This window comes from Bos indicus x Bos taurus, chromosome 12, assembly GCF_003369695.1.
Source record: "Bos indicus x Bos taurus breed Angus x Brahman F1 hybrid chromosome 12, Bos_hybrid_MaternalHap_v2.0, whole genome shotgun sequence".
Classification (NCBI taxonomy): domain Eukaryota; kingdom Metazoa; phylum Chordata; class Mammalia; order Artiodactyla; family Bovidae; genus Bos; species Bos indicus x Bos taurus.
This window is the reverse complement of record NC_040087.1, coordinates 11,234,508-11,257,804: the sequence shown is the minus strand read 5'-3', so window position 1 is coordinate 11,257,804 and position 23,297 is coordinate 11,234,508. Positions and strand designations below refer to the sequence as shown.

Below are 23,297 nucleotides of genomic sequence, written 5' to 3'. Positions count from 1 at the left end.
GGTGGGTTTAAAAACACGAGAAGAATCCTGAGCTTGGGGTTCTCAAGTGTATTTTATTTTGCTGAGTCTCCATTGCCATGCACGCAGGCTTAGTTGCCCTGCAGCATGTAGGATCTTAGTTCCCTGATTAGGGATCAAACCCATGTCCCCTGCATCGGAAGGTGGAATCTTTTCCTCGGCTGTGCTGGGTGGGCCACGTGGGCTTTTCCTCTAGTTGAGGTGAGCAGGGGCTCCTCTGTAGTTGCGGTGGCTTCTCTTGTTGCAGAGCACGGGCTCTAGGGTGTGTGGGCCTCAGCAGTTGTGGCTCCCCGGCTCTAGAGCACAGGCTCAGCAGCTGTGGCGCACAGGCTTAGCTGCCCCACGGCATGTGAGATCTTCCTGACCAGGGATGGAATCCGCGTCTCCTACATTGGCAGGCACTTGTCCTTAGCTCTAGAGGGAGACATTGTCTCCAAAGCTTTTTTATTTGTTTGTTCACTAAACAAATACCCTTAAAAATATATTCTGGAACAAAAGGGCAGGCAGTTCCTTGTTTACAAGATGTGCAGAAATGCAAGAATTTGATAAGGAATTGTTTCTCAACATCTCTGTAAACTCATGAGGTATTTCCTATCTCTGTCCATTGAAAAGGTTTGGAAACAATGACCAACCCAGTATTAGTAAATATCCCTAGTCCCCAAATATTGAAAACATTGAAATGTTATTTTCCTTCGAAAGGAACCAGGGGTTCTTGGAGAAATGGCTGAATCTAGGTCTTTTTTTTTTTTTTTAAAGTCACTCAGTCATGTCCAACTCTTTGTGACCCCATGGACTATACAGTCCCTGGAATTCTCCAGGCCAGAATACTGGAGTGGGTAGCTTTTCCCTTCTCCAGAGGATCTTTCCAACCCAGGGATCGGGCCCAGGTCTCCAGCACTGCAGGTGGATTCTTTACCAGCTGAGCCACAAGGGAAGCCCATAGAATTGGACTATCACCCTTTTACAACCTCTGTGGTACATGAAGCATCAAACATTGTCAACACCATAAAAACAGACAGCCAGACATTGTCTGTCTCCTGTTGTCTTGCCAGAGTTCAATCTAGTTTCTGGATCCAGCTGCCCAGTAGCAGCCAGTACAGAGGGCAGAAAAGAGATTGAAGCATGCCAAGAGTATGCAGTCAGCAAAACCAAGCTGTGGGAAATTTCTATATGTCAACAGCCCTGATTCCTCAATGGATAACTTGAGATGGGTGATGAACTTATAGACTAGAGGCTTGAAAGACATATCAACTTTTTTAAATGGACAAGACTATACTGTAGTGCCTAGGGCAGCACATTAGGTAATAAAATTATAGTAGAGAAGGAAATAAAAAATACTGGTTACCTGAGAAAGGGAAGGGATTGTAGGAAAGGCAGGCCTATGGGAGGGCTTTGCAGGTGCCTAATAAAGTTCTTTTTCTTAATCTTGAACCATGCATTTGATTCATGTGGTTTTCTACGTCTGTATATTATTTTACAATAAAAATATTTTTTTAAACAATATGTTCAATAAGAAGCTAGCTTAGGCATTGTGCTTATTTTCCCGCTTCACAGACAAGCAAGAATTAAATTTCAATAGATTTTGAAAGCTTGGGAGAACCTACAGAATTATTCATCATTATCATATTGCTGTGTTATTGAGCACTCATATATGGCACCAAATTAGCCTAAGATTGCATCGATTCAATGCAGAAAATGCCCCAGTATTCTTTTTTTTATAATACTATTTTTATAAAAGTGAAATTTGTTCATCATATAAAAACTTTACAACAAAAACACTTAAGATGAAAAACATGCTGCTGTTCTATTCTCCAGAGATAACCATAAGCAATCGTTTGGCATGTTCCCTATTACATATGCACATACTTAGGCTGGGAAGTGTCTTTGGGATCTACTTTCTGTTCTCATCTCAGGCTCTGTGCTCACAGAGGCCTTTCATGGAGGCCATTTAAGGTCCTGGTCCCTTCCAAAGTAGAATGTATTATCACTCTGGAACATCTTTTTTCATAGGTGGGCTACATCACGCAGCGGCCCGAATTTCTGGTGATAACGTCTATAAGCACTTGAAGTACGAAGGTGGGATTCACCGGGTTCAGCGAATCCCCGAGGTGGGGCTGTCATCCCGGATGCAGCGTATTCACACGGGGACAATGTCGGTGATCGTCCTCCCCCACCCAGATGAGGTAACCCCCTGCAGGAACCCCGTTCCATTATCCGTGAAGATCCACCGCAGTTTCACTGTCCACGAAAAGCTCCTGTGCATTCTACTTACAGAATGCTTCTGCACCCCAAACATGTGAACTTCTTTCCCCCCACGAAGCAGTCCCTCCATTCTCTGTGGACAAGTGACTGTCCTACAGTTCAGCTCACGTCTGACACCGTCTCCCTGGGGAAGTTCCACAAGCTGGACTCAGCCCCATAGGACAGCCGCCCCAGCCACATCAGAGCCAGACGTGAGACCAGGCTGTCTCCTGTGCTCCTGCATCTGGAGGGTCCCGTGACCCCCTCCTTAGTCTCAGTAATTTACTAAAGGGGCTCAAAAACACAGGAAAACAGTGTCCTTACTAGTGCGTGCATGCTGTTGTGTCCAACTCTCTGTGACCCCACGGACCTCTGTCCTTGGAATTCTCCAGGCAAGAATACTGTGGTGTGGGTTGCCGTGCCTTTCTCCAGGGGATCTTCCCAACCCAGGGATAGAACTCGAGTCTCCTGCATTGGCAAGAGGATTCTTTACCACTGAGCCACCTGGGAAGCTCATACTTACTAGACTACTGCTTTATTACCAAAAATATAGCTCAGGAAGGGCCAGATGGAAGAAACTCAGAGAACACAAAGAGGTGTATCGCTTCCATACCCTCTCTAGGCTCACCACCCTACCTTGCAGCAATCACGTGGAAGTGCTCTGAATTCTGTGCTTGGGGGACTTTTATGGAGTCTTCCATACATAGACATGATTGGTTAAATCAATCGACTTTGGGGATTAATTCAACCTCCAGCCCCTCTCCCGTCCCTGGAGATTGGGGTGGAGCTGAAAGCTCCAGCCCTCTAGTCCTGTGTTTGGTTCCTCTGGCCGTAAGTCCGCAAGCTGTGGTTATCTGGGGTTTTCCAAAGGTCACCTTATTAACATAAAGTCAACTGTGGCTCAGAGGGCTTGTTACGAATACCAAAGGACAGCTTTGTCACTCTCATCACTTGAGAAAATATCCAAGGGTTGTAGGAGCTCTCTGCTGAGAACTGAACAATATATATTTCTTACCATAAATCACAATGTCACAACTAATGCTTAGTCCAGTTAATAGTTTCCTCAGTCATCAAAAAGTATCTTTATAGCTATTTTCTTAAACCAGGATGCTATCAAGTTTCACTTATTGCAGTTTGTTGTTCTAACTCTTTATGCCTGGAACAGTCTTCCAACCTTTTTTTTTTTTAAATGACATTGACATTTTGAAGAGTCTAGACCTTTTGTCTTGTAGAATGTTCCACATTCTGGATTCGTCTGTTTCCTTATAACGCTCTTTAACTTGTTCCTTTATCTCCTGCATTCTATGAAAAGTTGTATTTAAATATTCCATTCTATTCAGGTTATACATTTAGAGCAAGAATACTTCGCAGGTGTTGTTATATTCATGTTGCGTCTCATCACAAGTCATAGAATATCAGATTGCCCCACTTTTAGCAAGGATCACTGTGAGCATTTAGTGAAGTTGGTGACCACAAAAAAAATCCTGATTGTGAAAGTGTATTTCTCCCTTGATAATAAGGGAATAATCCAAATAATATAATAATATAGTAATATAAGTAATATATCCTATTCCCAACAACTTTTCTTCCATGGTCTTTAACATCCAGTAGTGATCTTTGCCTGAATTAGTTATTTAGTTTGGTGTTTCAAAATGATGATTTTCTAATTTCATCATTCCTTCTGCATGTATTAACTGGCATTCTTCACTGTGAAGAACTTTCCTCCCCACTACCTTCTCTCCTCCTTTCTTCTCTTTCTCTTTCCATTTTTATTTTACCTCATTGTAAACTCATATATTGAATTTTGTATGTTTGTGACTTCATTATAGACTTACAGATTTATTTTTTAAATTCAATAAAATATAATCACTATTGTTTTTCTTTTTGAAAAAATTGAGGTGTAGTTGATTTATACTACTATGTTTCAGGTGTACAACAAAGTGATTCACTATTTTGAAAGGTTGTTAGCCACTTATAGTTATCATAAAATATTGGCTTTCTTCCCTGTGCTGTACAATATATCCTTATAATTCATTTATTTTATACATAGTAGTCTGTACTTCTTACTCCCCTACATCTATTCTTCTCTTCCCCTTTTCCTCTCCTCACTGGTAACCACTAGTTTGAGTCCATTTCTTTTTTGTTATATTCACTGCTGCTGCTGCTGCTAAGTCACGTCAGTCGTGTCCGACTCTGTGCAACCCCATAGACAGCAGCCCACCAGGCTCCCCCGTCCCTGGGATTCTCCAGGCAAGAACACTGGAGTGGGTTGCCATTTCCTTCTCCAATGCAGGAAAGTGAAAAGTGAAAGTGAAGTCGCTCAGTCGTGTCTGACTCTTCGCAACCCCATGGACTGCAGCCTACCAGGCTCCTCCATCCATGGGATTTTCCATGCATGAGTACTGGAGTGGGTTGCCACTGCCTTCCCCAGATCAGATCAGATCAGATCAGTCGCTCAGTCGTGTCCGACTCTTTGCGACCCCATAAATCGCAGCACTCCAGGCCTCCCTGTCCATCACCAACTCCCAGAGTTCAGTGAGACTCACGTCCATTGAGTCAGTGATGCCATCCAGCCATCTCATCCTCTGTCGTCCCCTTCTCCTCCTGCCCCCAATCCCTCCCAGCATCAGAGTCCTTTCCAATGAGTCAACCCTTCACATGAAGTGGCCAAAGTACTGGAGTTTGAGCTTTAGCATCATTCCTTCCAAAGAAATCCCAGGGCCGATTCAAAAGCAGTTATATTCACTGCTGCTGCTGCTAAGTCGCTTCAGTCGTGTCCGACTCTGTGCAACCCCATAGACAGCAGCCCACCAGGCTGCCGTCCCTGGGATTCTCCAGGCAAGAACACTGGAGTGGGTTGCCATTTCCTTCTCCATTGCGTAAAAGTGAAAAGTGAAAGTGAAGTCGCTCAGTCGCAACCGACTCGTGGCGACCCCATGGACTGTAGCCCACCAGGCTCCTCCATCCATGGGATTTTCTAGGCAAGAGTACTGGAGTGGCTTGCCATTGCCTTCTCCAGTTATATTTACTAGTGTGTTTTAATTTTTAGACTCCCTATATAAGTGATACTATACATATTTGTCTTTCTCTGTTTGACTTATTTCATTAAGCACAGTACCCTCCAAGTTCATTTATGTTATTGCAAATTGCAAAATTTCATTTTTTCTGGCCGAGCAATATTCCAGTGTGTGTTTGTGTGTGTGTGTGTGTCACATCTTTATCCATTCATGAATACTTATGGTTGCTTATGTATCCATTCATGGATAATTATGGAAGCAACTATGGTTGCTCCATATCTTGGCTGTTATAAACAGTACTGCTGTGAACATTGGGTGAATATATCTCTTTGAGTTAAGGTTTTTATTTTCAGATATATACCCAGGAGTGGAATTGCTGGATATGTTAGTTCTATGTTTAGTGTTTTGAGAAACCTCCATGCTACTTTCCCCAGTGATGCACCAATTTACATTCCCACCAACAGTGTACAGGGGTTTCCTTTTCTCCATATGGTTCTGATGTTAGATGATAGCCTTTCTTTCTGATGATAGCCATTCTGACAGATGCAAGGTGATGCCTCACTGTGGTTTTGATTTGCATTTCTCTGATGATTAATGATGTGGAGCATCTTTTCATATGCCTGTTGGCCACTTGAGTGTCTTCTTTGGAAAAATGTCTATTCATGTCTTCTGCCTTTTTAAAACAATGTATTTTGTATCTAATATAGCTTTGTAGGATGATAGATAATAAAACTTTTGAAAGATTACATAACTCAGCGGTCTCATAAATCAGTGTTTAAAATACCATCTATTGGAATAGGGTGTTTATGGTTCTTTCTTTGTTATAAGTTATTTCACCTCTTAGTCAAATGGCTGTGATTTAAAACAGTACAGTTTATTTGAAAGACCTTGGGATCAGTTTAATATTTAAGTATTTGTTGAGTATGGAATTTACTCATGCTGTACTTTTGGTTCTAGGTCGATGTGAAAGTGGACCCTAAGGACTTGCGAATAGATACATTTCGAGCCAAAGGCGCAGGAGGGCAGCATGTTAATACAACCGATAGTGCTGTCAGACTTGTCCACATCCCCACAGGTGAGCTAGTCCTTTTGCCTTTGTACTTTTAACTCTTTTTTTTACATCTTATAAAACTGTTCGGCATTTAGAAAGAGTTTTATGTTAGTGTCTGTGTTCTTGCACAAACCCTTTAAAGATGACACTGGAGGGACTTCCCTGGTGGTCCAGTGGCTAAGACTCCACACTCCCACTGCAGAGGGCCCGAGTTCAATCCCTAGTCAGGGAACTAGATCCCACGTGCCACAACTGAGAGATACTGCATGCCATGATGAAAGATCCTTCGTGCTGCAAGTAAGACCCAAAGCTGCCAGATAAATACCTAAATAAATAAATACATAAAAGATTTTCTGAAAGAAAAAAAAAAAAAAAGGTGACCCCTTTGAACCCATGACTGGGTCATGCGTTTGGGTTCAAAGTCTCCAGTGTGTTCATATTCCCTTCTGTTTGGACAAAGTCCCTCCTTGGCTGTGTATATACATATAAGAGTGAGGTAACTCTTAAACTCTTAAAAGAGTGAGTAACTCTCAGTGCGTGGGCGCCACTTACCCAGTAATAAGTTTCGACAGTCGGGGAGTGAATCAGCTTTTTTTTATCAGGGCCCCTGAAATGTCAGCATTTGTAGAACTTTTTCTCTTGGGTAGTTTTCTCCTAAGCAGGTTTACCAGGACACACTTGACAGTAAAGTCAGGGTCTCCCCATTCAGTAAGCAAACTTTCACTTAATCGTTTTTTTCAGTCTTGTGCCTCACACTTGCCTTCCTTTGTACCTTTGAAGACTCAAGTCTGGAACTTTCCTTATTTAATTCTCTGAAGACTGTACCTTCTGCCTCTTACAGACTGAGGGAGGGGACTTGAAAATGTAGTTGTTATATAGACTTTCTGAGTCTAGTCCCCAAACGGTCAGCCCCAGTCTCTGGGAGTCCTCAGTATAGTGCTTCATAAAAGTCTTAAGGATCTATACGTATATCTTAAAATATAAAAAAATACAAGGAAACAGTTATTTTAAAATTTTAGGTAGTGGTTACTTCTGGGAGGCATGACATAGCTTCTGGCTTGGAAGGGGGCAAATGGGAGGTTTAAAGGGCATTTAGAAATATTCTTTGTGGCTCAGCTGGTAAAGAATCTGCCTACAGTGTGGGAGACCTAGATTCAGTCCTGGGTTTGGAAGATCCCCTGGAAAAGGGAAAGGCTACCCATTCCAGTATTCTGGCCTGGAGAATTCCATGGACTGTATAGTCCATGGGGTCACAAAGAGTCAGACACGATTGAGGGACTTTCACTTTCAGCAATATTCTATTTAAGCTGCGTGGTACATATATATTCTTTTACATTATGCATATTCTTCCCCATGTGGAGTATACAATTGACCCTTAAACAACATGGGTTTCAACTGCATTTTGTTGTTTAGTCACTAAGTAGTGTCTGACTCTTTAAAACCCCATGGACTGCAGCCCGCCTGGCTTCCCTGTCCTTCGCTATCTCCCAGAGTTTGCTCAAACTCATGTCCATTGTGTCAGTGATGCCATCCAACCATCTCATCCTCTGTCGTCCCCTTCTCCTCCTACCTTCAATCCTTCCCAGCATCAGGATCTTTTCCAGTGAGTCAGCTTTTCCCAGCAGGTGGCCAAAGTACTGGATCTTCAGCTTCAACAACAGTCCTTCCAATGAATATTCAGAACTAATTTCCTTTAGGATAGACTGCTTTGATCTCCTTGCAGTCCATGAGACTCTCAAGAGTCTTTTTCAACACCACAGTTCAAAAGCATCAATTCTTCGGTGCTCAGTCTTTTTTGTCCAACTCTCACATCTGTACATGACTACTGGAAAAACCATAATCTTTGACTCTACAGACCTTGGTTGGCAAAGTGATGTCTCTGCTTTTTAATACACTGTCTAGGTTTGTCATAGCTTTCCTTCCAAGGAGCAAGAGTCTTTTAATTTCATGGCTATAGTCACTGTGCAGTGATTTTGGAGCCCAAGAAAATAAAGTCTGTCACTGTTTCCAATTTTTCCCCTTCTATTTGCCATGAAATGATGGGGTTGGATGCCATGATCTTAGTTTTTTGAATGTTGAGTTTTAAGCCAGCTTTTTCACTCTCCTCTTTTACCCTCATCAAGAGGCTCTTTAGTTCCTCTTCACTTTCTGCCATAAGGGTGATGTCATCTTTATATCTGAGGTTGTTGATATTTCTCCCAGAAATCTTGATTCCAGCTTGTGATTCATCCAGTCCAGCATTTCACATGATGCACTCCACATAGAAGTTAAATAAGCAGGGTGACAATATACAGCTTGACGTATTCCTTTCCCAATTTCGAACCAGCCCGTTGTTCCATGTCCGGTTCTAACTGTTGCTTCTTGACCTGCATACAGGTTTCTCAGAAGAGAGGTAAGGTGGTGTAGTATTCTCATCTCTTGAAGAATTTTCCACAGTTTCTTGTGATCCACACAGTCAAAGGCTTTAGTATAGTCAGTGAAGCAGAAGTAGATGTTTTCCTGGAATTCCCTTACTTTCCCTATGATCCAAGGAATGTTGGCAATTTGATCCCTGGTTCCTCTGCCTTTTCTAAAACCAGCTTAAACATCTGGAAGTTCACAGTTCACGTATTGCTGAAGCCTGGCTTGGAGAATTTTGAGCATTACTTTACTAGCGTGTGAGATGAATGCAATTGTGTGGTACTTTGAGCATTCTTTGGCATTGCCCTTCTTTGGGATTAGAATGAAAACTGACCTTTTCCAGTCCTGTGGCCACTGCTGAGTTTTCCAACTTTGCTGGCATATTGAGTGCAGCACTTTAACAGCATCATCTTTTAGGATTTGAACTAGTTCAGCTGTAATTCCATCTCCTCCACTAGCTTTGTTCATACTAATGTTTCCTAAGGCTCAATTGACTTCACACTCCAGGATGTCTGACTCTGAGTGACCATACCATCATGGTTTTCCAGGTCATTAAAATCTCTTTTATATAGTTCTGTGTATTTTTGCCACTTCTTTCTAATCTCTTCTGCTGCTTTTAGGTCCACCTTTTCTGTCCTTTATTGTGATGATCCTTGCATGAAAGGTTCCTTTGATATCTCCAGTTTTCTTGAAGAATTCTCCTAGTGTTTCCCATTCTATTGTTTTCCTGTATTTCTTTGCATTGTTTGCTTAAGAAGGCTTTTATCTCTCCTTGTTATTCTTTGGAACTCTGCATTCAGTTGGGTGTATCTTTCCCTTTCTCCCTTGCTTTTCACTTCTATTCTTTTCTCAGCTATTTGTAAAGCCTCCTCAGACAACTACTTTGCCTTCTTGTATTTCTTTTTCTTTGGGATAGTTTTGATCACCACCTCCTGCAGAATGTTATGAACCTCCATCCGTAGTTCTTCAGGCACTCTGTCGGCCAGATCTAATCCCTTGAATGTATTGGTCACCTCCATGCATAATCATAAGGGATTTGATTTAGGTCATACCTGAATGGCCTAGTGGTTTTCTTTTTCTTCAATTTAAGTCTGAATTTGGCAATAAGGAGCTCATGATCTGAGCCACAGTCAGCTCCAGTCCTTGTTTTTGCTGACTGTATAGGGCTTCTTCATCTTCGGCTGCAAAGAATATAATCGATCTGATTTCGGTATTGACCATCTGGTGATGTCCGTGTGTAGAGTTGTCTCTTGTGTTGTTGCAAGAGGGTGTTTGTTATGACCAGTGTATTCTCTTTACAAAACTCTGTTAGCGTTGATCCTGCCTCATTTTGTACTCCTCCAAGGCCAAATTTTCTATATTCTAGGTATCTCTTGACTGCATACTTTGCATTCCAGTCCCCTATGATAAAAAAGACTTTTTTGGTGTTGTTCTATAAAGTCTTGTTGATCTTCATAGAACTGTTCAACTTCAGTTTCTTTGGCATTAGCGGTTGGGTTATAGACTTGGATTACTGTGATATTGAATGATTTGCTTTGGAAATCAACTGAAACCATTGTCATTTCAAGATTAATTACACTCAAGTACTGCATTTCAGACTGTTTTGCTGACTATGAGGGTGACTCCATTTCTTCTAAGGGATTCTTGCCCACAGTAGTAGTTATAATGGTCATCTGAATTAAATTCGCCCATCCTGTCCATTTTAGTTCACTGATTCCTAAGATGTCGACGTTCACTCTTGCCATTTCCTGCTTGGCCATGTCCAACTTACCTTGATTCATGGACCTAACATTCCAGGTTCCTATGCAATATTGTTCTTTACAGCATCAGACTTTACTTTCAGCACCAGACACATTCACAACTGAGCATCGTTTCCCCTTTGGTTCAGTCTCTTCAGTGTTTCTGGAGCTTATAGTAATTGCCCTCTGCTCTCCCCCAGTAGCATATTGGACACCTTCTGACCTGGGGGACTCATCTTCTGGTGTCACATCCTTTTGCCAAGAATACTGGAGTGTTGTCATTCCCTCCTCCAGTGGACCACTTCTTGTTAGAACCACCTGGGTCTATATAAATGCAGATTTTTTTTCAATAAATGTGTATTTGTATTATAAGTTGAAACACCTTATTTAGATATCAGAATCTAGAGAGCCATCTACAACAATTACCGTCATAACTCATGTATAGTTTCTGTGTACTTCATCTAAAATGTTTTTCATTCTTTTCCTGATTAACCTTTCCCCCTTTAAAACGTTCCTCAGTTCTATCTTCTTTATCAGTTTTATTGTGATATAATAGACACCTCAGGGTTTCCCAGGTGGCTCAGTGGTAAAGAATCTGCCAGCAATGCAGGAGACACCTGTTTAATCCCTGAGTCAGGAAGATCTCTTGGAGCAGGAAATGGCAACCTGCTCCAGCATTCTTGCCTGGGAAATCCCATGGACGGAGGAGCTGGGTGGGTTGCAGTCCGTGGGGTCACACAAAGAATCAGACGCATCTGAGCGACTGAGCACGTGAGCACGCACTCTTTACCTCTGATCCCTGTTATTTTTCAGGACTTGTAGTGGAATGCCAGCAAGAACGGTCACAGATAAAAAACAAAGAAATAGCTCTGCGTGTGTTGAGAGCTAGACTCTACCAGCAGATTATTGAGAAAGACAAGTGTCAGCAACGAAGTGCAAGAAAACTGCAGGTAAGATTTATTAGGTGAAATAACTTGATGGCTCTGTACAGAAAGCCATCATCTTGTATAGGAAAATGGAGTAAATATTCTTAATCTAATGGAAGTACCTTGGAGCGCTGGAAAACATGTTCATTTGTAAACAGCAATAATTTAATACAGTTGGTTATGGCTAAACTCAGACATGCCAGTTTGCAAATAAGGAGAGGAGATACGTATAAATTAAAAATTATTTCCCAGTTGTGTTCTGTGTTTATATCATAGTTATCTTTAAGAGGAAATCAGTGTAAAAGACAATTCTCTAGAAATTAAGAGACTTTACAGGTTTTTAATTTAAAAACCTATGCTTTTATTATAATTTTATGTAGAATCAAAAATATATGGCATGCAAAAAACTGGTAATAGTGATTGCTTCTGATGTGTCTGGGAACAAAGACTAGAAAAGAGATTTATTTTTTGTTTATACTCTTTTCTACTTTTAAAATTTTGTACTATATACATTTATATTATTTATACAAATATATACATAGATAAGTTTTAAGCAAAATGAATAAATGTCATTGTTTTAAGTAAACCAAGTGTTGTATGATTTTAACTTCTGAAAAAATAAAGTTTGTCTTTGAGAGAAACTGGAAGAGACAGTGGAACCCAGAAATAACTGTGTTTCTGTGTTATTTACAGGTAATTATACTTCAGTAAATGTGGGAGATTTTGTGGCCTGTTAGGATAATGAGATTGTATAAAACTAAACATCAATTATTCTTTTCACATAGGTGTCCTAGTCTTTCACACTTTTGCCCTTTTCATTTATTTCCCTTACTAACTTGCAGATAGTAAAAGTGCCAGAATAAATAATATATCAGTCTTAAACACTATCAGCTGTGCCACATTTAATGAAAGACATTAGGGTTTTTAAAAAAATATTTATTTATTTATTTGGCCGCACTGGTTCTTAGTTCCGGCACGTGGGAACTAGTTCCCTGACCAAGGATCGAACCTGAGTCCCCTGAGTTGAGAGCAGAGTCTTAGCCACTGGACCACCAGGGAAGTCCCAGACATTGGGTTTTTACTTGCCATTTGACATTTTGGCATCACACAGTAATTTTCAGAGTAAGTATTGGCAATCGGCCTGTTTTGCAGATTTGGGGGGTTGTATCTACTTCAGTAGTTTGGTTTGAAAGACCAGAAAAGACCTTCTTGCCTCCCTTTGTCCATCTATGTGAAGTTTTTTAGCAGATGTTTCTAATGCTTAGGAGTTTTTCTTCCGCCAGTATATACAGGAGCTTTTCTATGGGAGGCATTGTGCCAGGTTCTGAACCCTGGCTCCACTTGGCACCTGAAGAGCTTTGCAGATGCTGAGATTCTGATATAACTGATCTTGGTGGGATCCTAGGCACTAATATGATACTTTGGGATAGTGGTTTCCAGACCTGGCTGGTTGCAGAATGGATGGCCTGGGGAATGTTTTAAAAATACATTACCCATAATTTAGTATTTCTTAGGTTAGGCTTTGGAATCTTTCAACAATTTCCCAGATACTCAGCCATACTTAAGAGTTTAGTGTCATACTGTTTGCTTTGTAAGTTGTAGGAATGTCTTTTTTTTTTTTTTAATCTTAAAAAGTGAAAGTGATATAGTTGTAACATATTGCATAGCAACTGTGCTTCAATAAAAAATAAATAATACAATAAATTGTCAAATCAAAAGTGAAAGTGAGTGAGACAGGATATTGTGCGCCTTGTATGTGAGGGATGGAGGGCAGGTGAGCAGACGAGACTATGAATAACCACCACCTAAGGTAGACCGGTGTGCCGTGAAGAAGATTCCAGGTGCATGGGTTTTGAAGGAGGAAGATAACATATTTTTCATGTTGGGACCAGGAAAGTCAAGATGGTACGAAAGTGCTAGGAAGCGCATCCCTTGAGGTGATGTTTTAGCTGGGTTAACAGACTTGCACATAATAATGAAATGGCATACTAAGTGGAATTTTTGAGGTTCACATATTTTCAGAAATAATTTTGGGAAAGTTGGCCACATTATGAAGTACAATTGAATGCTGAGTTGAGTTGTGAGTGCTTAGTAGTCAAGGAGCCAAAGAAGGAAATTGACCAAAAAACCCAAAACACTGTGCTTTAGGAAAACTAAGCAGGGCAATGCAATGTAAACAGGGAAATGGAAGATTAATTTTTACAGGAATGTAGTGAAAGTCATGAGCCCTAGAATGATAATAAAAATGGCAAGGGCAGGATATAATAAAAGACCCTTGAATCCTTGGGAATTGGGGAGAATTGAGATAAGCTGAAGGTCCTTTCAGTGTCTATATCAAAGCCTGCCAGATAGTCAGCCCCCATGAAATGTCTGTCAAAGTGTATAGGATGTCAAGTTCCCTACTTAGGTCAAAAGAAACATTGTGGGGTCATTTACAGAAACCACAGGAAGAACTGACTGATATAGAAAGATAATTTGGTTTTAAATATTTGGGGTTTGAGGTACCAAAGAAACATTCATTCTTATCCCATAACTAAGCTTTACAAAACTGTAGTCTTCAACAGTAAGTTCTGCCCATTCTTATTCCTGGTCACTTTGTATCTTGGAATTTAGAAAATAATTAAACTGTTAAAATAGAAAAGTAATTTGCAAGCCCTTTTTCCATTGTGATAAAGATAATGATAAAGTTAAAATATGAATTGCTTTTTGTTATGGCACAGGTGGGAACACGAGCCCAGTCAGAGAGAATCCGGACATATAATTTCACCCAGGATAGAGTCACTGACCACAGGATAGCATATGAAGTTCGAAATATTAAGGTAACAACACTGAGTATGTTTCATTTGCCTTTGATTTTTGAAGAAAGTACAGTCAAATTCTAGAGTAATCTTTGAAATATTACCTTTAAAATATTACTGAGTTTATGTTAGTATCCCAAATCTGCAAACATTTTTCTTAGTTTGCTGATAAGAAATACACTCTTTGTGCCAATATGAAAAAGCTGTCTTTTAAATTCAAAATTCTGTTATGCAATCACAGTGTATTAATGGATTTTCAATATGTCTATCAATTTTCTATTGCCGTATAATGAGTAACTGCAAATTTATTGCCTTAAAAGAATGCCTATTTATCATCTCAGTTACTGTATGTCAGAAATCCAGGAATGACAGAGCTGAGTTCTCTGCTCTAGGTCTCACAAACCTGAAATCAAGGTGCTGGCCAGCCGGCCTGCTTTTGTAGAGCTTGGAGTCCTCTTCTGAGCTCATGTTGCTGGCAGCATTCTATTTCCTTGAGTTGTAGGATTGAAGCCCCCATCTTCTTGCTGGTCATCAGCTGTGTGCCGCTCTCAGCTCCCAAAGGCCGCCCACAGCTGCTTGCGGTCTAGTCCCCTCGATGGGCCCTTTCCCACTGAAACTCTTGCAGAAATGGCCTTTTTAAGGGATCGACTGTTTAGGTCAGCCCCACCTGGAAAAGCATCACTAATCAGTCATCTGATCACTGGAGTGATCATCATCACAGCTTCTGCCTGCTCTAAAGGAAGGGGATTTTGCCAAGGTGTGGACTCCAAGGGGCATCTTAGAATTCTGTTTACCACAATGTGTATCATTAGATTCAGGTGTTCAATGATGCTTTCAGGAAAAAGACCCTGTCAGTTTGATTTGAACATTAACCTAACTAAATCCCATGTCACCAGGATCATTGACAGTAATCCATTAACAACAAAGCACAGGAAAAAATTTTTTTTTCTTCCACTGAAGGGGAAAATAAACTGGTTCCCATAAAGGACTACATGGAAAAGGCAGGAGGTAGAAGGTTTTGATCCTTGTCCTGGCTACCATGTGATACCTCGGGCTTCTTTCACTTGATTCTGTCTCATACACAGAATTAAAGTCCTGATTTTACAGAAGAAATATCTATGGTTTTAACATATTTAGAAATTTCTGTGTTTCTTAGGCCATTTCCTCTGTCTTCTCAGCAATTTCAGGCCGTCTTGCATAGGAACATAATAGCCTGTTGAAAAGGAGAAAATATTTACCAACTTCCCTTTCCTCAGGAAACACACAGTAATAATACCCAAACACGTTTGGTCATGGTGTTCTAGTTACAACATCATTTTTCAGTTGTTTTTCTTACAGTGGTGATGGTTTACCATGAGACAGCTACATTTTTGTGACCAGTAATATTTTTTAGAAGGGCACACAGGTGTTCAGCAGTGCATTCAGTCATGAAACAGAGGTTAACTGGTTTTTATAGTTATAAAATATATGCTGCTGCTGCTGCTGCTGTGTCGCTTCAGTCGTGTCCGACTCTGTGCGACCCCACAGATGGCAGCCCACCAGGCTGCTCTGTCCCTGGGATTCTCCAGGCAAGAATATTGGAGTGGGTTGCCATTTCCTTCTCCAATAACTTTGGCCTAAATACTAATATGTTATTACTAAACTAGCATGCCAGCCTCAGAAAGAACAAGGACAGTCATATTGGTATGCTCTACTAATCACTAACCAACTTAAAGGGAAAGAAAGAAAATGCTCCATATTAGTGAAGGGAAAAGGCTTGAAAATGGTATGAAAACAAATTGTTGAGGTAAAACATTAAAATCTGTGGAGAAGGGAATGGCAACCCACTGCAGTATTCTTGCCTGGAGAATCCCATGGACAGAGGAGCCTGGTGGGGCTACAGTCCATGGGGTCGCTACGTCCATGACTTAGTGACTAAACTACTCAGACTCTTAAGGTAATTTCAGTGTTGGTAACCTGATACTAGGATGTTTTCCATATTACTCATTTTTTTTGGTCCTAGTTGAGACAGAAGCTCATCAAATCCTGACATCTCTCCTGCGGGAGAATGTCCCAGACCAAGGGGGTGGGCAGGTCTTGAGGTGAGAGCAGTTACTAAACAGAACTCCCTCTGTGCTCGTTCTGGTATCGAAGAGGCAAGATAACTGGCAGCAGGGTTCCTTCTCAGGATCACGTTTGCTGCCACATCAGTTAATATCAGAGCCCTTTAATCTGGAGGTGATACTGTAACTTGATTGCACTAATTCGTTTTTCATTATTGATAGCTGTTTTATTTACACCCTCCCACATACAGTCCTGGGGACCACTGTAAACCTCTCAGACGACTTGTATTTTTGTAGCACTACGAGATTTATTTACATCCCTATAAAGACAACTGTGAAAATCACTCAGTTGTGTCCAGTTCTTTGCGAGGCCATGGACTATACAGTCCATGGAATTCTCTGGGCCAGAACACTGGAGTGGGGGCCTTGGACTTTGACAGACGTCCTGCTGTGTGTTTGAAACAGGAAAGTCAGAGTATTTCCTGTGTGTCAGCCTTCCCAGGTAGCGAAATGCAGGAGCAGGAAAGTCTGCCTTTCGCCACATGCACAGCCACTGACCCGGAGCGGAGGCTGTGTGGGCAGTGAGTGGCACCCATGTGTGGCTTCCAGCTCTGCTGCCGGCGGGGCTCAGAGCGGCACAGAGGGAGGAGGGTCCACGATCCTCAGCCACCCGCCAGACTGAAGGCCGGAAGCAACTTGACGTAAAATTCGGCAGGATCTTCCCTCCCCTAGCCCCTTCTCTGTTAGACCTATTCACTTACAAATGGTCGCTTTCCAGGCTGAAAGATCTGTTGCCTGAGGCGAGCAGAGAGCTTAACCTCCAGTTTCTACACCGATCTCAACCCTGTGGTCTCTCAGCATCTGTTGTGTGAGCTACTGAAGTGACCTCTTCCTCCCTCTGATTGGAAACTCACCTGGCAGTTTTTGGATTAGAGAATTCTTATCTCCTGCCTTGTCACTTTGGGAATTTTGAATTTCTTTGCTTTTGTTTTTAAGAAGTAACCTAAAATTTCCTACAGCACTAAATAAAATGGTACTGGTCCTGTCCTTCAGAAAAAAAAAAAAATTAAAATCTGTACACAGGACAGAGAAAGAAACTAGTCAGACTGCATGATTTAGGAACTGAAGAGTTATATTGGTTGCCCAAAAGTTTGTTCAGTTTTTCCGTAACATCTTATGGAAAAACCCAAATGAACTTCTGGCCCAACCCAACAGATGAGGCAGGAAAAGTGATAAAGGCCTTAGCCCCAGGGCAGCTGCTGTAGGACTGAGTGGAAAGGAAAGAAAGTCGGCGCCTGAGGGTCTCTGCTCAGCCCTCCTCCGCCATTCTACAGCCAGGCCTCCTCCCTTCTCCATGCACAGAGCTCTTCATGGAGTGGCTGTATTCTTCCAAGATCATGATCTTGACCCAAGACAATAATTGGTTTGTTTGGTAAGGAAGTCCAGACAAGCCCCAGCCAATGAGCTTCTTCCCAGGATTTTTAATTGAGACAAATATGCTCCTTCTCTCTCGGTGGATGAAGCTGAAATATGTAAAGCTTACAAGAGGTTAGAAGCCGTATTTCCAGCCATGGCGAGCAGCAGTCTTCAGTGAGGGAACACTGGAAGCTCATATATTGATATTTTATTTTTTTTAACAGGCATTTATTTATTTGGCTGTGTCAAGCCATAGTTGCAGCACACGGGATCTTCTTGTGGGCTCCAGAGCACATGGGTTTAGTTGCCCTGGGACATGTGGGATGGTAGTTCCCCCAGCAGGGATTGAACCCGTGTCCCCTGCTTTGGGACGGGGATTCTTAACCACTGGACCAGCAGGGACGTGCCACAGCTGATGTAGTGAAAGGAGCAAAACTGGGAGAACGGGATACAGAGAACCCTGATGGTATTGTTAGTGATCGGGGTTCTTGGCCTTCCCTAATCAATAGAAATTGAGTAGCCACCAGATTAGGAATTCAGGTAAGGCTTCATTCAGGCCCCTGCTGCAGCGCAGTTGGGGCAGGAACAAATAACAGGTTCCCAAAAGTACTCTCTTCTGGATGCAGGGATGAGCTTATTTTTTATGTGGGGTGAGGGTAGGGGTGGCTTAGGTGTTTTGCCCACCCCTTAGGTGGTGGTATGGTGTTATGCACAGTACCAAGCTTTTTTTTTTTGCTCCAAGCCCCTCAAAAAATCACAGTTGGGTTTTTTGGTCTCTTTGTATCTTTTGGGTCCAGAATTTGCCCCAGCTGCCCATGCACGCAAGTTATTTTTAGGCCCATACAGTTTCTTTGTATTCTGTTGAGAGGTGTGTCCAGTGCAGCCAGCATCGCAGCACTGCAGCAAAGGGTCCCAGCCCCCAGGCCTGTCTCAGTATGAATTCCCACGTAATTTATACCTGAGGCTTAGCTTCATTCCCAGGGTGGTAGCAGTTCAGTTCAGTTCAGTCGCTCAGTCATGTCCGACTCTTTGCAACCCCATGAATCGCAGCACGTTAGGCCTCCCTGTCCATCACCAACTCCCAGAGTTCACTCAGACTCACGTCCATCGAGTCAGTGATGCCATCCAGCCATCTCATCCTCTGTCGTCCCCTTTTCCTCCTGCCCCCAGTCCCTCCCAGGATCAGTCTTTTCCAATGAGTCAACTCTTCGAGTGAGGTAGCCAAAATACTGGAGTTACAGCTTCAGCATCAGTCCTTCCAATGAACACCCATGACTGATCTCCTTCAGAATGGACTGGTTGGATCTCCTTGCAGTCCAAGGGACTCTCAAGAGTCTTCTCCAACACCACAGTTCAAAAGCATCAGTTCATCGGTGCTCAGCTTTCTTCACAGTCCAACTCTCACATCCATACCTGACCACTGGAGAAACCACAGCCTTGACTAGATGGACCTTTCTTGGCAAAGTAATGTCTCTGCTTTTGAATATGCTATCTAGGTTGGTCATAACTTTCCTTCCAAGGAGTAAGCGTCTTTTAATTTCATGGCTGCAATCACCATCTGCAGTGATTTTGGAGCCCAGAAAAATAAAGTCTGACACTGTTTCCACTGTGTCCCCATCTATTTCCCATGAAGTGATAGGACCAGATGCCATGATCTTAGTTTTCTGAATGTTGAGCTTTAAGCCAGGGTGGTGGCAGTAGCCTTGTACATTCCTGCCCTTGGGTTCTCTGAAGTCAGCCAGAAATATGTTTATTATGAATTCCCTTGTAGATAATTTTCTTTTTAACTTACCTAAGTTGTAAGCTCAGATTACCATGTAATATCTGAGCCACTTCCCTGGGGGCTCAGTGGTAAATTACCATGCAAGCAGGAGATACAAGAGATGTGGGTTTGATCCCTGGGCAAGGAAGATTCTGTGGGTCAAGAAATGGCAACCCACTCCAGTATTCTTGCCTAAGAAATCCCATGGGCGGAGGTGCCTGGAGAGCTACAGTCCATGGGGTCAGAAAAGAATCGGACATGACTTAGCGACTAAACACCACCACCATCATGTAATATATTATTTTGTATTTTTATTCTGTTTCTGAAAGTCCCTGTGCAGATTGCTTTCCACCAGCCTCTCCTGTCCTGTATTCCAATTACACTGGAAATTTACTCTTGCCCTGGGTGTTCATTGCACTGTTTCCATACCTCTCTTCATACTCATTCTTTTGACTGAAGTGCTCTGTTTGTCTCTATTTGGAGAAATACTATTCTCTTTTTAAGATCTAATTCAAAATGTTCTTCTTTTTTTAAAAAATTTCTTACCCTGTATTATGCTTATGTGTTACCTAACTTTCCCACTAGATTGTAAGCTTCTGAAAGCTGGAAACTACAGCTCCCTCATCTTTGATCTTTTCCCTGGTGGCTCAGAGGTTAAAGTGTGTGCCCGCAATGCGGGAGGCCTGGGTTCAGTCCCTGGGTTGGGAACATCCCCTGGAGAAGGAAATGGCAACCCACTCCAGTATTCTTGCCTGGAGAATCCCATGGACGGAGGAGCCTGGTGGGCTACAGTCCACAGGGTCGCAAAGAGTCAAAGACACTTTGACACAGAGACTTAACTAGCACTCTGGTTAATCCAATTGAACTCTAAATGTGATGTGATTATCAATAAGAGTAATGACCCTTTTAACATAATTTTCAGATGATTAAATCACACTGGCAATAATCATAATAATTTGAGCTTACAGGGCACACTAATTTTATAAGCAATTTTCGAATTATGTTCAAAATGGTATATAAATCAGTTTTAAAATTTCATCAAGTTTAATCGACATTTTACTCTATGCTAGTGTTTTGTAGAATACAAAGATAGTAAGGCATATCTTTCCTCCTACAGTTTAATTTGAGAGATAAATGTGTACACTTAATCTGAAATTGAACTTCAAGACTACTCAGGAAAGACTAAATATAAGAGTAGTTCATGCCTACATCTAAACTTTAAATGGTCTGTGTTCCAAATGTCAGTATTAAAATATTTCTGTTAAGTGAATGTCTGGATTTTGAGCATTTCCAGAAGAGGAGACTCTGCTAAATCACTAATTCCAACAACTCTGTTACACAGAAACTTTATAACACAAGAAAGGTGCTCAAAGTCATTATTTTACTCATTTCTACTTCAGGGAGGACTGCTGGGAAGTCTTAACTGAAACAGTTTCCACCCAGTGGAATTATTTGGAGGTTTAATAAATGAGGGTTTTTTCCCTTCAACTTTTAATTTTGACAGTTCAAGCACACATGTTTAACGATTAGCTCATATATATATTCCTAGACCTGGATGGAACCTTTGTTAATACTTTGCTATTCTTGCCTTCTCTTCCGCCTCCACTTCCTCTATGTATACACTTGTGTTGCCGCTGAACCACTAGAAAGCAAGTTGTAGGACTCAAGACAATGTCCCCCAAATATTTCAGCATAAATATTTTTCAATACACAGGACTTCCAGATTTTAAAGCCAATGTGTTCCTAATTTAAGAAAAAACAGAACTATTATAAAGCACTTCTGGATTAAATAATTTGAATTTGGAAGATTGGCTAATTTAAAAATGCTAATTTAAACTATTTAAGAAAGAGTATAATTCCATTTACTTAATTTTTAGATTCACTTTTTACATAAAAAGTCAATATTAACTAGGGAATCCTCCCAAGTTAGCAATTGTGTTCATTACATTGTAGATTAGTAATCCTTTGTTGCTATTAAATAATGATTTTAAAGAAACAAAATATATAAATGCTTAATTCTTTGTTGTGTTTCTATCTAGTAATCAAGTTTTCATGGTAACTGTCTTTTACCAGGAATTTTTATGTGGGGAGAAGTGCTTGGATCAGCTAATTCAGAGACTGCTTCAATCAGCGGATGAAGAAGCCATTACTGAATTTTTGGATGAAAACCTTAAATCAGTGAAATAAAGTCTGATTTATAATTTATTATTGTAGAAATGAAATGAGCCTACATCAAGAAGTAGACCCAAGCAAGGAAGTCTTTTTGAAAGTTGATAAAGTGCAGCTAAAAATACACAGTACTCACAAAAATATTTTTTTAATGAATCAAGTCACGTTTCTTGACCTAAGAGTTTTATTTTAGGTTTCCTGTAAAGTACAGTCCAACTTTTCATGTAGAACCAAAGTATGCCTCTTCAGAAAGAGACAGTATTGAGAATTGACTGTGTGATTTAGAGCAGATCATTTGTTCTCTGTATATACCTTTTTTTTTTAAAACCATCTATAAAGTACTTTTGCCTGGAAAATCCCACAGATGGAGGAGCCTGGTGGGCTGCAGTCCATGGGGTCGCTAGAGTCGGACACGACTGAGCGACTTCACTTTCACTTTTCACTTGCATGCATTGGAGAAGGCAATGGCAACCCACTCCAGTGTTCTTGCCTGGAGAATGCCAGGGATGGGGAAGCCTGGTGGGCTGCCGTCTATGGGGTCGCACAGAGTCGGACACGACTGAAGTGACTTGGCAGCATAAATTAATTTAAATACATTTAAAATCTATTACTTCAGGACTTTCCCCATGGTAGAATCTAGTGATATAAACTTATAAACTTCCTTAAAGACAACGTACTGTTATTCACGTCAGTGTTAGGACTTAAACTACTACTTTTAAATAAAATAAATAAAAGTTGTGAAGAATATGAGTCAATAACGATGAGCACTAGTATACAGATGGTCGAGCTCTGTGAGGGCTGAATGAACTCTGTACTGTGCAAACTACAAGTCAATATTTAAAGCAGACTCTCTGGCTTCTGTTTCTTATTGTTCTGACTTCATAAGCATTCACAAATGTGGTGTGATGTGAGTAATTCACTGGGGCCGGTTTTGTGCTGTGACATGTAAAACCTAGTCCTTACCTTAGAGAGCTTCCAGCTGAACAGGGAACCAAAATATGTCACCAGCCCTAATTCCAAGTAGCACACTGTATTTAGTAATCGTTCTCGGGAAGCTTTTTGAGTAAAAAAGAAAGTGGTTGTTATTGTAGACAGTTCCTCAGAAAGGAACTATATGCCAGAAAAGACTGGTTAAAATAGAGTTTTAAGACCAATTGAATTATTTGGAAATAAAGATGAGAGGAAAATTTTCTCTGAAGCTTTTATTTTGAAAATCAAGTACTCAGAAAAGTTTTACACATAATTTTAAATAACCAGTTCAATGAATTGTCTAGATTCAACTATTGTTAATATCTTGTCATATTTGTCTTTTCTCTTTCTCTGATTCATACACATACAGTGGTTGTTGAACTATTTAAAAGTTTGTTATTTTTTTAAACAATTTTATCTTTTGGATGCACTTCACAGCATATGGAATCAGTTCCTCAACCCAGGATCAAGCCCAAGCCCCCTGCATCGGCAGCATGGAGTGTTGACTACTAGGGAAATCCCTGGACTATTTAAAAGTTAGTGTCTAATCTTATAACACTACTAAATATTTTATCACATCCTAAGAATAAGGGCATTCTCATACAAAATTATAACTCTGTTATCACACTGAAAATTGGAAATGTTAGTTGCTCAGTCATGTCCAACTCTGCGATGCCACGGACTGTAGCCCAATTCTTCGGCGCTCAGCCTTCTTCACAGTCCAACGCTCACATCCATACATGACCACT

At 41.1% G+C, this 23,297-nt stretch overlaps 1 protein-coding gene across 4 annotated transcripts in view; it reads left to right on the top strand.

Annotated features, from left to right (window-relative positions):
* Positions 1 to 22,770, top strand: part of MTRF1 (mitochondrial translation release factor 1) — a 57,199-nt gene extending 34,429 nt beyond the window's left edge. For all 4 annotated transcript variants that reach the window (XM_027557137.1, XM_027557136.1, XM_027557135.1 and 1 more), the window contains 5 exons: positions 2,029 to 2,201; positions 6,234 to 6,351; positions 11,280 to 11,416; positions 14,113 to 14,211; positions 21,484 to 22,770. In XM_027557137.1, the coding sequence (XP_027412938.1) occupies positions 2,029 to 2,201; positions 6,234 to 6,351; positions 11,280 to 11,416; positions 14,113 to 14,211; positions 21,484 to 21,597 (641 nt within the window). In that variant the 3' untranslated portion in view covers positions 21,598 to 22,770. The remainder of the gene's footprint in view (positions 1 to 2,028; positions 2,202 to 6,233; positions 6,352 to 11,279; positions 11,417 to 14,112; positions 14,212 to 21,483) is intronic.
* The last annotated feature ends 527 nt before the right edge of the window (positions 22,771 to 23,297 follow it).